General features: G+C 39.6%; 2 protein-coding genes across 3 annotated transcripts in view; one reads left to right on the forward strand and one right to left on the reverse strand.

The window, feature by feature from the left end:
- Positions 1-1,406: 1,406 nt before the first annotated feature.
- The window catches only part of LOC124131319 (chondroitin sulfate proteoglycan 4-like), a 44,092-nt gene continuing 26,316 nt past the window's right edge, over positions 1,407-19,182 (reverse strand). For both annotated transcript variants that reach the window (XM_046494518.2, XM_046494517.2), the window contains 2 exons: positions 12,706-17,322; positions 1,407-12,084 (listed from right to left, as the gene is read on the reverse strand). In XM_046494518.2, the coding sequence (XP_046350474.2) occupies positions 9,503-12,084; positions 12,706-17,322 (7,199 nt within the window). In that variant the 3' untranslated portion in view covers positions 1,407-9,502. The remainder of the gene's footprint in view (positions 12,085-12,705; positions 17,323-19,182) is intronic.
- LOC125371960 lies at positions 3,939-5,586 on the forward strand. The gene is made up of 2 exons (XM_048380693.1): positions 3,939-3,949; positions 5,013-5,586. The coding sequence occupies exons 1-2, from the start codon at positions 3,939-3,941 to the stop codon at positions 5,584-5,586; spliced, it is 585 nt and encodes a 194-aa protein (XP_048236650.1).

Consider the following 19,182-nt stretch of genomic DNA (forward strand, 5'->3'; position numbering starts at 1 on the left):
CAGTGTGACAACCTTGATGTGAACTGTGATGTGAACTGTGATATTAACTTTAACTGAACTCTAAGTGGCGAATATGTTAAAACAATGGATTTAAGGGATGGATGAATAAAAATGTTGAATGAAATAATGTAAAAGAGGGTATCAAGCATCTTGAGTCATTTCTTTTGTCTTTAATAAGACAAGTCCATTTTCATGATAGGGGTTAATTACCTGATTATCATGTGCAACCAGGTATGACATTGTTGTTTTAAGATGTCTCACAACTGGGCTGTCTTACTAATGGGAGGAGACCGTCTGATTGACAGTGAAGAGGACGTCTGTTGAAAATCTGAAAAGTTTAGTTAGTGTGACTGAAGCCAAAATACAGGAATTATGGCAAAGATGTAATAGAGGTGCAGGATTCGCAAGAATTATATTTCTCTTGTAATTTTCTAATAAGGAACGAATCCTGATAATGACTGTCATGATGTGGAGGCCATGTTAACTGCTTAATGCTAGGTTACAGAGAGAAAATGAATAGACTCCTGATGTTGAGTCTCCCAGAAGCCAGTGCAGTTTTCGATAAATTGATAAATAGTAAATGCTAGTATAGATGTTCTTCCTGTCATACAAGGGGTCAGTGTTAAAAAAGAACACCAGTTTTAAAACCCATCACCAACATGATCAAGGCTGATATTTTTTCCATTAAGCTATAAAAAATGCAAACAGACATGCTCACTTTAACGGACTACTCACTTCAAACCTACCCTTGGATTAGGCGAGGTGAAATGGGGTTAATGTTGTGATCAAGACTAACTAATATTAATAGCCATGTGCATGCACGTTTGTGGGGCTGCTTGTACTGCTCTGCTGGACAGCCCTTGCTTTATCCCCTTAATGCTAAGCAGCAGGCAAGGTAACACCACATATAATCTTCTGAGTTCCTTTGGTACGACAGTGCCAGGGGTAGAAGGGTGAGGGTTATATTGAACCAAAGTATGTATGATGATACTTTCAAACTTAAATCAAAAGCATCATCAATTGTGTTTTCTGTCAATCATCAACAAGTCAGGTGATTTTATATGGAGTTGACAACATCCAGTACACATGATACAAATTCAGAGTTGCATCCCTTGGGCACGCCAGAAACCAATGATCCTGGTACGAATCCCTGGATTATGTTTCTGGGTTTGTAAGCTCCATGCATGCGTGTGGGTTTTGACCAAAGTGGTAAACATCAAAGACCTGCATCACTTCGGGCTTTCCTCCCACATCAAGCGGACAGACTGGAATACTGTTCAAAGTCGCATTAAACCCACCTCACTCACTTAATTATTTTCAGGTCACTGTGTTATAGCTGGAAAATACACTCAATGTCAAACACTGTTAAACAGACTTCTAGTGGAAAAAGAAAAGAAAAACATCTGTTTATCATTAAGTAGGTTTATTCATGTCCAGGGGTACATCATATGCAAGTTGTACTAAGTATGCAATAATTGATTCAAAATCACACACAAAAATGAGGTTAGCTAATATCACTTGTGAAATTATGCAGTATGAAAAAAGAGCCAACATTATGCTCATATTGCAACTACAATAAAGTTATTTATATCAGAAATATTCTCAACAAATACCCAGCTATTAGCTAAAATACATACTTGACACATTTTGTGACATCTTCAGACATCAACAATCAGGATTTAAACTACAGACTAGCTCCAGCTAATTCTATCTATCAAACCTACATTGCATGCCGATATGTAAATATGTTTCTAACAAGTTCTGAAATAGTGTAATAATGTTTAGAGATCCACTACTATGCACACTCTAAGGATACCTCTGAGGCCAAAAGTCATCTGAGTCACCTTCAACATCAGGAATCTGGCCCATTTTCCTGATGGATTTTGTGCTAGGTAAGTGCACATAACTCCATCCAGACCAAGATGGCATGTTAACATGTCTATGATTAATGATCCTGAATTCATTATTTCGTCAAAAGAACAAAAGAAATAAGATGTTAATTTGTGCTGTTACAATACACTTTGTGGTGAAACGTTAACTGGCAGTGGTGCCCTGGTGGTTCATTCATGACATGATACACTGTAGGACACATCTGTCATGTTAAGGAAACGTATCAGGGGAAACATATCTGAGGAATCAAAAGAGAAAACAGTAAATGATCAGTCCCTTCGTACATTTAAGAAAAACTTCAGACAGGATGCACCTGGTCATACTGTCAACAGTATTTCACAATTCAATTTCACGCCACTGAACTTGTCCTCCTTATATGCACAAACTTATGTAGTTTGGTATCGATACATAACTTTACTGAACTATCCTTGTATCCAGGAACAAGGCATCATGCTGCATCAAACCTTCAATACATCTATACTGTTAATGCATTCATTATGCCAAAACAAAAACTATTTTTTTTATGGCACTGACATAATGTTTAACAATATACTCTTGTTTTGTGGGTATCACCGACAAGTGGTCTAAAATGTATGGCATTGTTCCTATGTCCTGAAAGAGCACTAACTGTTTGTGAATATAATGGAATTAAATATTTCTTTCTCAATTCAGAGAATGATGCAGAAGGATGAGAGAAGATGTAGTTAGTAGTAATGTTTTACACATGGTTGAGCTCATGCATATCACAGAACTGAAGTCATACAGAAAAACTATACCAGGCAATACATTAGTCAATGTCAAAACAGTTAAAAGTACAGAAAACAAATATAGCATTCAAATGTGCACAGTTCACACACCAAGTGAAGACAATTTTGTTAATGGGTCTTTAGTTTGTGTGATATGATCTAATCAATGGACAGACACACATTTAACAAAAACATCTTATTCTCCACTGATATATAGCTGGTGTTGAAACATGTATTTGAAGCAATGTTCTCAAGCAGCGCAGTCAGCACTATTAAAGTGTCTTGCTCTTTTGACAAATACAGGACACTGGTAACGTCATACAATATCCAGTAATTACAGACCTCATATCTACAAGTCAAATTGTTGGTGTAGTTAAGTTATGCACACACCATAAAAAACCTATGCAATATACAATTCTGTTCAATAAACGATGTGTATGTTCAAAAATAAGCTAATGATAAATTATTTTTTGTTTCTCCGTTAAAAGTTGATTTTTTACATAAGAAATGTAAAGAGAAAAAGAACCAAAGTGTGTGTTCCTATAAACACCAATGTGTAAAACCAATTATTTTGGTATTCTGTACATGAATGGTCACTCAAAGTAACCCACAATAGTAGGATAGAAGTTCAACAACTTTGCATTCTTTTTACAAATTAGCAAAAAAGGCAGCACAAAAACCTTCAAACTCACCATGTTTAATTCATAAACATGTTATGCTAAGATTTGCTCACAGAACCAACACCAAAATAATCTCCTCCAGTGCATCCAATGCAGCATGTACCACAAACATGATTAAAAAAGCACTATGAAACTAGTTTGCTATACAAATTGTTCACAAAAGTTAACAAATAGATGAGTATTCAAAGGCAGGGTATAACTACAAACAAGATATGGGGCATGCATTGAACTCATGCCCAAAACAAATTCATACCAGGAAATTTCAGTCTAATTCATACCCAAACTAAATGAATTTGTTTGCCTGATTATTAGTTGTTTAAACCTGCACTCAGCAATATACCAACTATAAATACCTGTAAATAACTGAGTCTGGACCAGGCAATCAATTGATTGATATTATGAGCAATGATCCTTGTCAGCAGGTATGATGACACGCAATCGACCAAGTCAAAGAACCTAGCCACCGATGCATTGAGTCACTTATGATCAGCATACTTTGGAATCTATATGGGGCTGTTTAAGAATGCAGTACTACTATGAAAGGCTGTTTAATTTCCATAAACAGGCACTTTCTTCCTGTTCAGAGTGTCTTGTACAAAATGAAATGTGTCTTCCCGAGGCAATGGAATTACCGTAGGTGACTTTAAAAGCCCAGTTTCCACCCTTGCCGAACTAGGATGGAATTATTGAGTATTCTATTTGCTGGACTAAAGAGTCTATGCATAGTTCAATCAAAATCCCACATCGAAAATGACATCTGGTTCATAAACAACATGGCAAATGCCGTGCCGAATTTGTTCGATTGCAGGAATTGCAGAGCACGTGTACTGTCAACTGGGTGTTGACAGATATTTTCCAAATCTTTTCAAGCTGCTCAAGTGATTGAAAACCCTTTTTATTACTGTAAAGATAATTATTATCGATGAGATCATATTGACTGGGCACCACCATTTCGTTTGAAGCAAATGCAAGTGACATGAGGGGTGGAATATGATTGGTCAGTGGACATAGAACAACCATAACTCATGATAGCCGCTGGTGCTTCTACGATCGAGTCCAGAAATTCCAGCCTAGTTCAGCGAGTGGGGAACTTGTCCTTAAAGTCAGTTAACCCTCTTATGTCAGGAAGATGAACAAAATACTTAAGGGTAAACATTTACCAAAAAAAAAAGCCTTGGTTAACAGTTTTGGTAAATTTTGGTATGTATTTACTTTGGGCATATATTCACCTCATACACTCAACAACTGACCTCAATGTTCAACTGATGTCAAGCACATTTTGATCACAATGCTCACAAGAATGCATTTGTTTCTAAAAAAATGGAGATTGTGTTACAATCAATACACTTCAATTTTATGATTTCATAAAAAAAAGTGCATAAAAAAACCCAGACAAAACATGTCATCTCATGCCCTGTACATTAAAACCTTCTAAACATCACTTCTAACCTGTTTCCGGACATGGCGTTATATTCCTTCTGGTACAAAGCGAATAATTATTTCAATATTCCTGCATGAAATAATTTGTCCTTGTGTGCTTTCATTGTCAATAATTCATAGGTTTTGAAAACACTATGTTCCTCCATCATTCGTGAATACATAGAGCTGCACTGTGGTGTAGTCACAATTTTTAATCAATGAATCAAGCCACACCCTGGTTCCAGTAAGAGGGAATCAAGCCACATCCTGGTTCCAGCAAGAGGGAATCAAGCCACTTCCTGGTTCCAGCAAGAGGGAACCAAGCCACTTCCTGGTTCCAGCAAGAGGAAATCAAGCCACATCCCGGTTCCAGCAAGAGGGAACCAAGCCACAACCTGGTTCCAGCAAGAGGGAATCAAGCCACACCCTGGTTCCAGCAAGAGGGAATCAAGCCACACCCTGGTTCCAGCAAGAGGGAACCAAGCCACTTCCTGGTTCCAGCAAGAGGGAATCAAGCCACATCCCGGTTCCAGCAAGAGGGAACCAAGCCACATCCTGGTTCCAGCAAGAGGGAATCAAGCCACACCCTGGTTCCAGCAAGAGGGAATCAAGCCACACCCTGGTTCCAGCAAGAGGGAATCAAGCCCCACCCTGGTTCCAGCAAGAGGGAATCAAGCCACATCCCGGTTCCAGCAAGAGGGAATCAAGCCACACCCTGGTTCCAGCAAGAGGGAATCAAGCCACATCCCGGTTCCAGCAAGAGGGAACCAAGCCACACCCTGGTTCCAGCAAGAGGGAATCAAGCCACACCCTGGTTCCAGCAAGAGGGAGGTCAGCAGGAGCCAAGATAACAATGCACATACTGCAACATGTGCCACACATGTGCAGCCATCTACACTGCACATTGCTTCAATATAGGGTTTATTCGATTCCCATGATTAACACATGGCCTCCAATTCTGGACTGAAGTCAAACGTGCATCACTACTACACTGCATGTTAAACCTATGTATTGTAGTGATAGGTGAACATAGTGTGTACAAAACTGGGAAGTATTGACCAGGCAGTGTGTTTTACATTGACTAAAATGTCTGGGAGCATTCTTTAATATGAAAACAAACAGATGGTAGTTAAACTCTTCAAATGGCTATCCTCCAATCGTAAATTTATATCTGAACGGTTATGCATTATCGATCAGAAACAAGAGTGTATGGTATTATGTTGTGGGATGAAAAAACCCATTCTGATAACAATATGCCAATATTATTAACATACTTTACGTCTTGACAAGATAAATCATATTACGTAATACCTTGCCATGCAAACCAGTTGATTGGCACAGCATATCAAAATACTGAAGGAAATATTAAGAGCACTATGACACAGTATAGACATGAAAATTGAAGCAGTCTTAAAATCTCTGCATGTATACCCTACATTTAGTGATGAACTGACACTTTGGTGACGGCTATGAACACAGGTGTGGCGCACAGACCAAATGATAATTGGTGCAAATCTGGATTTCAAAACCATTGGCTCCTGGCAGAGCTAAGGGTAGCAACTCTATCATGCCTTAGACCAAGGAGACATTCATCCTCAGCCTCATGTTGAGGGTATACAATAAGTAGTGTTTTTCTTTAGACAGGTTGGGAACCAGTTACCATTATTGGTGCTTGATCTTCATGTAATTTTAGGTAAACAAAATAATGAAACATTGGTTTACCCTATGAGATGTACTGGTGTCAATATGTTGTAAAACTAAATTGTACTTAAAAGCAAGAACTCAATAGTACACAGTAAAAGACCAGGTCACAGTCTGCACCAAAAATATTTAAGTCTTCTAGCCTGAACTTGCATTTCGGCATTTTCTGTAGATTTTTATCTCAGTATTTTGACTGGACACAGCAAATCTTTCAACAACGAAATACATTTTACTAGACTCTAGTTTCGGACTCAGGACTTTTGTTGCAGACCGAGCTTACAAGTGTCACTACTTCCAGACATATCAGTGAAATACAGACCCGAACACAGTGTTGTAAACATTAGCAGGTAAATGTTAAATATCTACAAACTACAGCAGGGACTGTGTCCTAGCTGTATGTGGCATCTTGCCAACTTACAATCAAATCTAAATGCATTAGCAGGGCTGGATCCTGGCAAAGCCTCATGAGTGGCTGGTATGAAGAATTAGCAGGGCTGAATCCTGGCAAAGCCTCATGAGTGGCTGGTATGAAGAATTAGCAGGGCTGGATCCTGGCAAAGCCTCATGTGTGGCAGATATCAAGAAGGTCACAAGCATTAGCAGGGCTGGATCCTGGCCAAGCTTATATGTGTGGCTGGTATCAAGAATTAGCAGGGCTGGATCCTTCTTGGATAGTCATGTGATGTCTGGCCTATCCTCATCAGTCGCTTCTCTACTGCCTACATACATCAGCTTAATACCTTGAACATGGTAACCATGGTAACAAGAAACAATTCATTCCCATCAATGAATAACAAAAGTATTTCCGTTTCACATAACACACTTGCCAATTGCCAAATACAAAGCAAAATTATGTCATTGAACATAAGATCTTACATACATTTATGAAAATGTTATGCTGTCAGTTGGCCCAACAAAATGACACAGATTTGAAAATACTGGCGTCAATCATCCAGCTCATGGATGATTCTGTCTTGCAATAGTACAATGAAGCCACAGCAAGAAAAACAATACAAACCAAGTGGAAACATTCATAATATATATTGTCATACATGTTGAATACAAAGATTGCAAAGTGCTAGATGTGTCAGTAAATGGCAAGTCTGCTTAACCATGTATGTATCCTTTGAGTGCCATATGCTATTTTGTGTGTGGATAATCTTATGAGACAGTTGGTCACTTGGTTTTGGATTTTTTGGGTTTCAAAATGTACCCTTGCACACTGAAAACATCAAAAGATGAATATGTGGCAAATGTTGCTACCATTCCAATGAAGAAGTATTCATGCAGCGTGTCAGGTTATCAACAGTAGCATGAAGTCAATGACCACAAAACATCTTGCCATCCTTTTTAAACATATAAAGTTTGGAAAAAACAAACATTCAATGCATGTATAAAACATCCAAAAGAATAAAAAGAGCATTACCACGTATTTGAAAATTAAATGCAGAATTTGTAAAAACATGTCCCTCTTGTATGTGATCTACAATTCAGTATGCCATACGTTATGCTCATCATTTTTCAAGGTTTCACTTTTACAATTTTGAAAGTCAAACTCGAATTGAAAACATTCTGATTTAAATTAGTTTTCTTCTCCCTCACACAAATGCTACCATTATTTCATATAAACAAAATTTCATTTTGTTTTGACCTTCTCACACTAATCTGTTTGTAAAAGAAAGGTGTGGACACAGTCCCAATGGATTCTCATTCATTACAAAATTTAACTACATTGCAAATATATAACATGTGTATCATCAACATAATATTAAATATCGGTAGTAGATATACCTCTATATATATATAAGCAATACAAACCTATCTGCCTGTCAACAGGTCAGTGGATGCCAGTTATGCTAAGGAATTACTTAACACCAAATTCTAGCCATGATTTGTCAGCTGATGAAAACAGTGCTACATTCTACAGATCTACCTATCTGCCACAGTATTGCCATCAGAAATCCAGTCTGTTCCAAAACCATTTGTGTCAACTAACAAAAACTTTGCTCTCATCAACATCATTTCTGTAGATTTTTGTGTCAAATTAGCTGAGCTTACTAAACCGAACAGCATCTTATTCGACAAAGGCTTCAGACTAGTAGCTAAAGGTGCAGACTCAAAATCTGAGTCAAAGATTTTACAAACAGCAATGTAATTAAGCACACTGTCTGCATGAACACTACAGATGGCTTGTACCTTCAGGATTATTTATCTGACAGTTCATCATGAATTAAGCCTTAACTGTCCTCGTAACTGTTCGCTGTTCTTGCACTTCATAAAAGAAGGCTATTATTGTTACCTTGCAAGGATTACAGGTATTTATTTAATATATATAATTATATTTCTTTTAACATTCAATCCTGTGATACATATGGAATGTATACACAAACCATTGGCAAGTTTGACAACTGGCATAAAACACACACTAGAAGACCGCAATGTTACAGGTACTCGATCAGAACACTACACAATAGATGATGATTACATAACTCACAATTCCAAAATGTGAATATTTTGCATCCCAAAACTGTTGAAATGTGCACAAGACCTATCACTAGGAGGCACACTAACATTGCTATGGTTACTGAGACTAGTGGAGAAGTTTCAAGAAGTCAGTCTTCATTGTAAACTGCCAGCATTAACATGATTAATCTTCATATCTTCATTTGTCGGTTCTGATCCTTACAAAGTCTCGCTGAAGCGCATCACAAACTGCCACACAAACAGTCCCTTGTGATGGTCGAACTCAGATCTAAAAAACTGTAACAGGTCTGTATCATCCTCCTCATGGTTACCATGGTGACAAAACTAATATTTTGTGCTTTTAGTCACAATATATCTATCAGCACGATCGTCAAGTCTACAGTGCTCCCACCCAAGAAAACAGCACACTGCAGAGTTCCAAAATAGGGCAAGTCCACTAGTAGTCTGAGATCACCAAAACCGATCCTGGATAATTCACAACAAAATAAACATCCTCCTATTTCCGACATCACTTTAATAATGCCAATGACAAATAAATCCTTTTTTGACTAGTTGACATAATTCTGAATCTGAATTCTACCATTACACCCAATACTGATTCTTCCTTAATACTGGTGTAGTTGTCCTACAATGTTGAAGCAAGTCAGGGTCCATCAAGTTCCAGTCAAAGTTAAACATTTCACCACTTGTAGTAGATTTGAGGCTATCTTCTGCACTGGCATCCTCTGTTGTGGACTCAGGGATCTCAATCAGAGGAGTAACCTTACATGCAGGCACAGTCTTACTGACCTCCTGTCGACTCAGATCGGGTGACCTCGGAGGGGAGGACACATGTTTGTCTGGGAAGTCCTCACCATGTGATACATTAATGACTGGGATGTTACTAGCAGCATTGTGTCCTGTGGTCACAGCTTGGTCATACCCTCCTGGGGATGATTCCACTTGAGGCTCAATGTGAACATGGGGCTGCTCCAGTTGTAGCGGGCCACTGATATATGGACGAGGCTTAGGTCGAGTCTTGGTCTCCTCCCGGACCATATCCCGCCTTCTCTTCCGCCTCAACAGCAACACAATTACAACAGCTATAATTACAATGAGTAATACCAAGCTCACTACCACTGCCACAATAATGTAGTCATTGCTTATGTTAGGATTCTGAGCTTCCTTAGATGTTGGGTCAGACTCCTTTTTGTCTGAATTATCATCTGTTGAAGGATCCTCGTCTAGATCTGGTTGCCTTGCACCACCTCCACCTGGATCTCGATCCCCATGCCTCGGTGTCAAGTGAGGTCGGAGGGGCCTTTTTGTCACAGCTTCAGGTTCAGGGGGTTCAAGCTGGACAGAAAACACTCCACCAGCAGGCTGGACGCCTGTAGCTCGTAAGCTGTAGCTGAAGTTATCGCTTCTGACATTCGGATCATATGGTGTGTCGGCGACATAATACACTTTTGTGTAAATGACATCCTCATGGGTAAACGAATCCACCTTTCCATAGTCATCAGAATTTATGGCTCTCCTTCCTCTGCTCTTTGTCTTCACAATACTGCCATGTTTTGGAGGGTCTGAAATATCAAATGTTGGGTTACCTCCGGTTATGTTAGCAAGTTCACTAGCATCAAGACTGAACACAGTTATTGCTGTTGTAGAGCCTGCAGGTGCTTCAAAAGGCCCTTGTTTAATCAAAGGAATCACAGTGATGTCAATTCGCTGATCACGCAACCGGAAATCAATATTTTTGGTGTATAGATCAAACATGAAAAAATCGGACCCCGCTTTCATGTCCTTCTGGATGTAGAGAATGACATTCTTGTCTAAATCTGATTGTGAAAATGTTTTGGTGCCACTATCCTGAAAGTATATTTTGCCATGTTCAGGCCCTCTAGTAATGTCATACCAAATGTTGTCCACAGGGCCATTGGTTGTGATATTGAAGTACTTGGTGGTGACATAAACAGATGAATGTGACTGAATCAGTTCCACGGGCTTGTTTGCAACAATCTCAATCTTCAGTGGTAAAACATGGATATTGAAAATTTTGTAATAAGGTGAAAACTTTCCATCAGAAACCTTAAAATAGAAGGCCCCTGGTTGTTTGGAGCCATCATGTTGGAACAACAACCTTCCCTTGTCCAGGTCAGCCTGTGTGAAGGTTGTGATTTTAATGTTGGGGAAGTCCCAGAAAATGAGCTTGCCATTTTGAGGTCCAGTTACAATATTGTACACAATGCCATCTGGTGGTGTGTCAAGGTCAGTAGTTTTCAGATTTTCTCCTGTGATGTTGTTTGAAGCTCCTTGAACCACTCTAACATGTGGATTTCTAGTAACTAATTTAAATGGTTGGTCATTGATAGGCTTGACAATTATCGTAAAGTTGGTAACAAAACTATCTGCAAGACTAACAGAGCCTTGTGATTTCTGAATCCTCACAGCATACTCAAAGGAATCTTCAGTAGTATCAGAATCATCATGCTTGTATCTTATTCTGCCGCTGTTCACAACAGACTGATTGAAAGTTTCAAGGATCTGTAGCTCCCTCCGACCTTCATAAAGCATGCCGTGTCTTGGTAAACTAGTCAAGACGTAATCAACGTTGATGTCTCTGCCAAACTGTCTCAGTCTCATCTCCAACTCGGTCAAGTCCAGATTTTCTTTTCTAAGTACCACTTCCCTACCCTCATCCACCACAGCTCTAGACATGCTCAATAATGTATTCTCATTCCCAGTGTTGATGTTTCCATAAGAAATGTCAACCCTCATTCTTTCAGGAAGAGGCTGAGCATAAGCAGTGGACACATTAAACCTGAATTGATCAGAGTCGGACCAACCAGAGATGTAACCAGCATGCTTGTAGAATATTTTCTTCCCTTCAATGTCCTCCTGACTGAAGGATAACACTCTTTGAGGCCTGCCACTGACCAAAGTGACAATTTCTCCCTTCTGTGGCTGTGATGTTATGCTGAACATGATGCGCTTGAAGTTTTTATCACTTGTGACAGCATACAGGACGTCTACAGTAATTGGATGCATGGTGTTGGGGAAAACTCTCAGGTCATTTTTCACCTGCATTGTGAGTATAAGCGGTTTTGTCCTGATCTGGAACAGATAAGTACTAGCCAAGTTGGTACCATCTGTTGCCTGGAACTTGAATCCACCATCGTCCTCACCTGCAATAATAATAATAATAATAATAATAAAAGCAGTAGTAGTAGTAGTGGTAATAAAGGCCAAAGTGGATGACATTATGACAAGGGACATCACAGAAACTGAAACCATTTCGCATTTCATTAACCATCGTCATCATATCAAAATATTAAAACATTTACAGTATAATACTTGTTTAAAGCACTGTCTCCAAAGGCATATTTTGACTGCTGCGTTCAGTGTCTGTTTATAACTATTTATATAGAGAGTACATCAAATTTTGACAAATTCATAATTATAGTTTCCTAAACATAAATACAAATGATTATAAATATTATAATACTAGGAAAACAAATACTGGTCTGCACATTTTTTAACTTGCTAGGAATTGTAATAACATTGTTACCAGTTATCCATGTAATCATGATGGGGCCAACCACATCTTCAATATTTTACAGGTTTGTGTACAGCCTTCCTCAACCTTTAATACATACAGTCGCCATACAGTGTAGCCAAGAATGAGGTCAACTATTACTCATGGAAGTCAGATGAGCCCTACTCTGTACACAAATATTTCGCTTTCAAGTTTAACAAAACAATTTGTCTGACGCGAGAAATGGAGAGAAGAAAAACAACATTTTTACCTGTTTCAACAAAAATTACGAGACCCTTATCAACTTCTTCTTGAGTAAACTCGTTAATGGAAAGTGAAGAGTCGTTGATGTAAGCCACATGACCGCTGTAGACACCAGACACCATGAACGTGATCTCTGAGACTGAGGAGTCTGGATCCTCAGCGAGAAGACTGTGGTTGCTTATGACTGTGGTTGAGCCCTTCCACACCTCCAGGACCTTGTTGACCACCACACGGGGTGGCTTGTCATTGATGGGGATCACTTTCACGTACACTGTCTGCTGAAGGCTCCTCTTGCTGTTGTCAGCCATCTGGGCAATCATTGAGAATGAATCTGTTAGGCTTTCATCATTGTTGTGTTCATAAAAGACCTTGTTGTTGGCAAGGTCTGCAGATGTAAAGGTGTCAATATGTGTCCCTTCCCTGTCATTTGAATAAATCCAGCCATGCAAAGGTTGAACTACAATTTTGAAATTGATATCTTTTCCCATGAAATATCGGCCTTTCACACTTATCATTTTGTTTGTCAGTTTTATTCTTGCACCTTCAATTACTGTAAGGTTTTTAGCAATCAGAGGGAGATGTGCTGGCACAATTTCTATAAAGAATTCCAAATTACTTAATGTTTGTATACCATTGGTGACCTCGAACACAATTTTATCCGTCAAGAAGTTTACTTCTCTCGGGGCATAAGCAACAAGCCCGGAATCAATATCAGATTGTGAAAATCTTGCTTGGGCCAGGTTTTGAACAGTTCTACCCTTAATCTTGAGATCTCCATGTGACGGTAGAGTTTCAATGGTGAACACTATGTTCTTGGGCAGAGCCGCTGGATGGACAACATGAAGATGTCCTTTAGTGATGGTGGCACTGGAACCTTCAGGAACTTCCAGAAATCTGTTATGCACTATCTCGGGAGGATGCATTTGACTTTCAAGAAAGACCATGACAGGGAAAACTCCATTGACCCTAGCTTCTTTGGCAAGAACAGCAAACTTGAACTTGTCCTCCATTTCATTACCACCATCATTCCAGTACCTGACATTCCCAGCAATGATGTCTGCAAAGGTAAACTCAGAGACCATTTTACCCCTTATTCTCAAGTGACCATTCGATGGTTCTTCTGTCAAAACAAAGTTGATTTCTTCAGGTGTGACATCAACATTTGTCTCCACACTAAGATTTGTTGTCGTCATAGAAGCATAACTACCTTTCTGGACCTTGATGCCGGTGTTGTTGGTGATTTTGATGTAAGGATCTGAGGCACGGATTTGAAACAGGAATGGTTTCACAAATTGTCCATCAGTAACAAAAATTGCTGCCTGATCACTGTCAGCTCCTCGGTGCTTCACCACAAGCTTCTTCTCTTTCAGGTCTTCCTGAGAGAACTCAAACACTGGTTCTTTAGTACTGGAATCCAGGATTTCCCCATTTCTCATCCCTTTTCTTGTGAATTTCAGTTTGTCAGAATCATATTCAATGTCTGGATCTATAGCTTCAAGGTCATCTATAGTAAGCAGGCGTTCCTTGTTCTTTACTATATGGAACACTCTGTTGATTAGAATAGCAGGAGGGTTGTCATTCCTCATTCGAATCTGGATTGAGAACGTCCCGGAAAATTCCTGAATTTCCATAGCTTTGTCAGCTGTGTTAATTATTGGAGCAGCTGAGAACATAAAGGAATCCTCGCTGTGTTCAGAATCATCGTGCTGGTAGGTCAGTTTCCCCTGTTGAATATCTTTTGTTGTGAACCTGGAGATATCATTGGCAAGCACAGCTTGAGATCTTGGGTCTATCAATTTAAGACTTCCATGTTTTGTTGGGGTCATGATTGAGAATTGAAAGTCTCTATAACTGTCCATTTCAAGAAAAAGATCATCCTTTTCAATTACCTTTTTACCACCTTCTATGACGTTCTTCAAACCATTGTTGGTAAATCTGACTGAACTTTTCATGGGTATGTACTCAACCAAGAAGCGGGTCATAATAGATTCAGCACCAGCAAATGATATCTTCAAATCTAGGAAATCTTCAAATTTCTTGAAGGATGGTTTGTAAACTTTGAAATAGACTTTTTCCTCATTTATCTGCTGTTGGGTGAAGTTAGAGTTGCGTGTTAGAGCTCTCCTCTGATCAAATTCAGTCACGTCTCGGACAGGGTTTCTGAAAATATACAGTCCACCTTGACTCGGAGGCCTCATAATAGATATGAAAATTCTATCAGCTGGAATTTCAGTATTAGCAACTGCGAGAAAGTGTTCATTCTTCAGGACAGTGTATGGTGAGTGCAGAACAACCAGCTTGGCAATGTTCTGCAGCCTCAGAGTCACAGTCTGGAAGACAATCTGGAACACTGTGTCACTCAGAGACACATCCTTTGCTGTGACTGTAAACATGCAACTATCTGATGTTGGAAATTGGCCGAAATTTGTCTGAGAATATCTGAGTCTTTTCTTGTCAATGTGTCTCTGGCTGAAGGTTTCTACTGGAGTCCACTCTTCATCACCATGCTGTCGTCTTTGAATCTCTCCATACTTTGGCTGCTGAGATATGCGGTATCTAATTTCAATTTGCTGAGAAGGAACATTGGTGACTGTCGTAAGGTTTTCAGGAAGGATAAGCTTGGACATCCCATGAAATACAAAAATGCCAGAATTGGCTGTAATTTCAAGCTTCATGTCTACGGCTGTAAATCGAAGATCGACGGCATCGCTGTTCGAGGACTCATCACTTGCCTTAAGACGTAGGAAAGAAGTAGACTGACCCTCATGCACAAACCATATCAATCCTGTGTTGATGTCAGCTTGAGTAAATGTTTTCAGTTTCTGTCCAGTTGCATTGGATTTTTCAAAATAACCACCTCCCTGCCTCAAATAGGTTACAGAGTATTCAAGATTAGAAGGATCAGAATCTGGGTCTATTATATCAAGGACCAATTTTGTCATCTGGAATTTTGAACGTTCAATGACCTGAATAACATTCCCCGAAGGAACGATAATCTTTGGCGGGTCATTCCTTGGTATTATCTTAATTGGCACAACAAAAGCAAATGTTCCTTTGTATTTCTTAGGTACACTTTGGCTATCTGGGGATATTGTCATTTCGAGGGTCACATCATCACTTCTGGTATCAGTTCCATCGTGAATATAGGAGATTTTTTCACCAATCAGATCAAGGAGTGTGAACTTTCCACCATTCCTTCTTCTTCGCAAGTTGACATCAATACGTCCATACTGAGGTGCTACTTTCACATGGAACATTATCGCAGACTCCCTCAGCCTGTAGGCCTGATAATCAAATATCACATCAATAATATTGGTGGTAATAGCAACCTCTGCTCCTTCCTGAACCTTCAGTTCCTCAATGGCTAGCACTTCACGGGGATCATTGCTGGAACCAACTCCAGGGTTTTTATCTGGTGTCTCTTTGGTACACACAGTCTTATCACAGACACATTGGAAGTCTTCCTTGTTTACTTCCACACATTTAGCACCTTCAATACATGGCTCAGGTGCACAGGGAAAACGTCCTGAACACTGAGGATCAACTAGTCGAGATATCTGAACATCCCTGAACCCATAAGTTCTTTTGTTCACAACAATGTTCTTTATGCATCCAGTCATAGACCCTTTCATTCCTCGGTCACCCTGCAGTGACTCCAGACCAATTTTTATGGCATGTGTTCTTGCCTTGAGTCCAAGACCACCTACAAACATATGTCCAGCTAGATTTAGGTACTGGTTATCACCAAGGTTGAATGTCGTTTCTTGTCTCACCTCGTCGACAGACAACTCCATTGTCGTTGTTGTCAGGATCATATCGATCTGATGCCATAGACCATCATTCACAACAATGTCAGATGATACAGATATTATGCCACTCCCACTGTTGATGGATAATTGTAATTTCCCCTTCAATATTTCTAGTGCAATGAAGTCTTGAGCGGATGACCTTCTGCCTGAATTGAACAGCACAATAGCATTGTCAGCCTTTGTAACAAGGTCACATGAAAATGTTCCTTCTGTTCGTATATGCAGATGTGGGAATGCCACAAATGATGTCTCTGTGTTAAAACTGATAGGCTTGTATGAGCCAGCATCAAACTCATCATCACAATCCCAGAATATCTCAAAGGTATACAGTGGGCTGTTAAGAAGTCTTGCCTGCCTCAGGATGTCATAGCCATTGAAAAACACATCTCTTTGGCACCCGCGGAAGTTGGGGAAATTTCCAATGTACACATCAGTGAAAGTCCCAATTCCCCCCAGGAATATTCCATGTTCAATGTTCAGCTCATGGTATGATCCTGGGGTCTCAACAGTGCTCAAAACAACATTGTCCACATTGAGCGTCACTTTGCTTTGAGTGCGGTTTATGTGCACAAAGTGCCACTGGAGATCGTCCAAGCGTAGGCCCGGGGTGGACTGTACCGTGGCCTCCCCCGAGCCCAGGTTGACCCTGACCTTGACAATGCCGGACCTGAGCTCCACGGCAAAGTAGTCTGTGGTCCCTGCTGCAAGGAGCAGCAAGCCATGTGGGCGGTGAGTCTTGAAGTAGAGTTTGATCTCAGAGGATTTGGATGCCTCCTGGAACGGCACCCGGATGTAACTCTCTCCATAGAAGGATGCTGAAAGTACAAGGAAATAAAATTGGCACAAGAATTTGTATTGTGTTTAATATGATATCGTAACATCATGTGCATCTTAATATGAATTATAGATGTGATTCATCTTAGAAATATCTTACTTCAACACAACAAGTAGAATGTGGACTTCCTGTAACCATGTTAACTGCTTTCTGTGAAGTAACAAGTCTCGTTCAAATTGGTTGAACTGATCCATCATCTTGATCATTTGACATGTTTGAGGCATGGTACTCAGTGTTCGAAATTAAGGTGGGTCCTTCAGGTCGTCTATAGTATTTGAATCTACGGCCCCCTGAATCTTAACTTTTAACATTAGGCAAATGACAAGGACCCCTGACTTCCATCCATAATTTCGAACTCTGGTACTGGTAGGGATGTATGAGGTAGTTAAGGATGTCAAAAAGAGATGTAGTGAATGAATGTGGTTTCAGTTTTATCACAGTGTCAGTTTGATGTTGGAGCAAAGCCCAAAACGATGCAGGTCTTAGACATTTTGTGAATGTAGTGAAACCCACAAGCATGGGCATAGTGATGTAACTCAGCACAGGACATTCCGGCTAGGGGCTCCTGATGGAGATGTAGTGAGTGAATGTGTGACGCATCAGTCAGCAATAGTCCAGGGCCCACTTGCACAAAGCGATCTTAGCGCTAAGATGATCATAACTCCCATACTGTAACATAGGCTTACAATAGTCTTAGCGCTAAGATCTCTTTGTGCAAGTGGGCCCTGCTGCACCACAGATGCCGGTATATATCTGTGGCTGGACACATGACTGAAAGCATGAGGAACAGTCTGCTCCCTCCAAGCACAATGACATGCATCCAGCCAAGTCACAGAGACTAACAACCAGATCCCTCTTAGTTAACTCTCACAACACATTGATGACAACCAATTCTGTGTTCCTTTCATTTGATTGGAGTCTGCACAAAAAAGTAGAATTTTAATGTATAACAAATGATGAAACAGCCAACAATCAAAGGACATTATTATTGATTTTATTTGAACAAAAGTGGATTGAGCTATAGATCTGTGTCATCATGTTCGTGGATGAGTGTACTAAATATATGTTGTGCCTTCCATATAAATGTCAGAGCCATTATCATGATCATATATATCCTTGTCTAATTTTCAATGGCTATCCCTCTGATGCCAAAGTAGTCAGTTATAATGAAAATCATAGTATTAATATTTGAACGGCAGTCTGCGACCTTAGCCACTAGTGCAAAGCCCGAGTCTAGTAAAATTCTGTTCAGTCTAGCAAGCTCAGCTTATAATTGTCCATAAAAGAACACATTTTTGTCGAACTGATTTTTACTCTCAGTCTCATATCTCACAAAACAAGTCTTCTTCCAGTTCCACATGAGCATTGATCCAATGTGGATATGAGGACATGGAATCAACCAAGTCAGCTAGCCTGACCCCCTGATCCTGTTAGTAGCCTCTTACGACAATTATATATTAACCTATAAGTGGTAATAAGTGATCAGGAGCTATAATATGTATAGCATCTTGCTTGTATTTGCGTTAGTATATTCATCGTACGCTTGTGGGAATGTGAATTTGCAATTCTTGTGACAGTATGGGTATATTTATACATTCTACATCATAATATTTTTGGCAACGTTTTTAAATTTGAAGTTGATAATGTGTATATACTGAGCAATGGCATTGTAGCTCGCCTGGATATGAAGTCAACAGTTAGACAGATAGAGAACAAGAGTTGCTGACATCATTGAAATTCAAATATGTTCTGCATAAATACTACTGAATACAAGCACTAATAATTGATGAACTGGACAAAGTTAAGCTTGCAAGCAAGCTCTATTTCTAACATTGTATGT

This window comes from Haliotis rufescens, unplaced genomic scaffold (genome assembly GCF_023055435.1).
Source record: "Haliotis rufescens isolate VD_foot unplaced genomic scaffold, xgHalRufe1.0.p SCAF_1, whole genome shotgun sequence".
NCBI classification, from domain to species: Eukaryota; Metazoa; Mollusca; class Gastropoda; order Lepetellida; family Haliotidae; genus Haliotis; species Haliotis rufescens.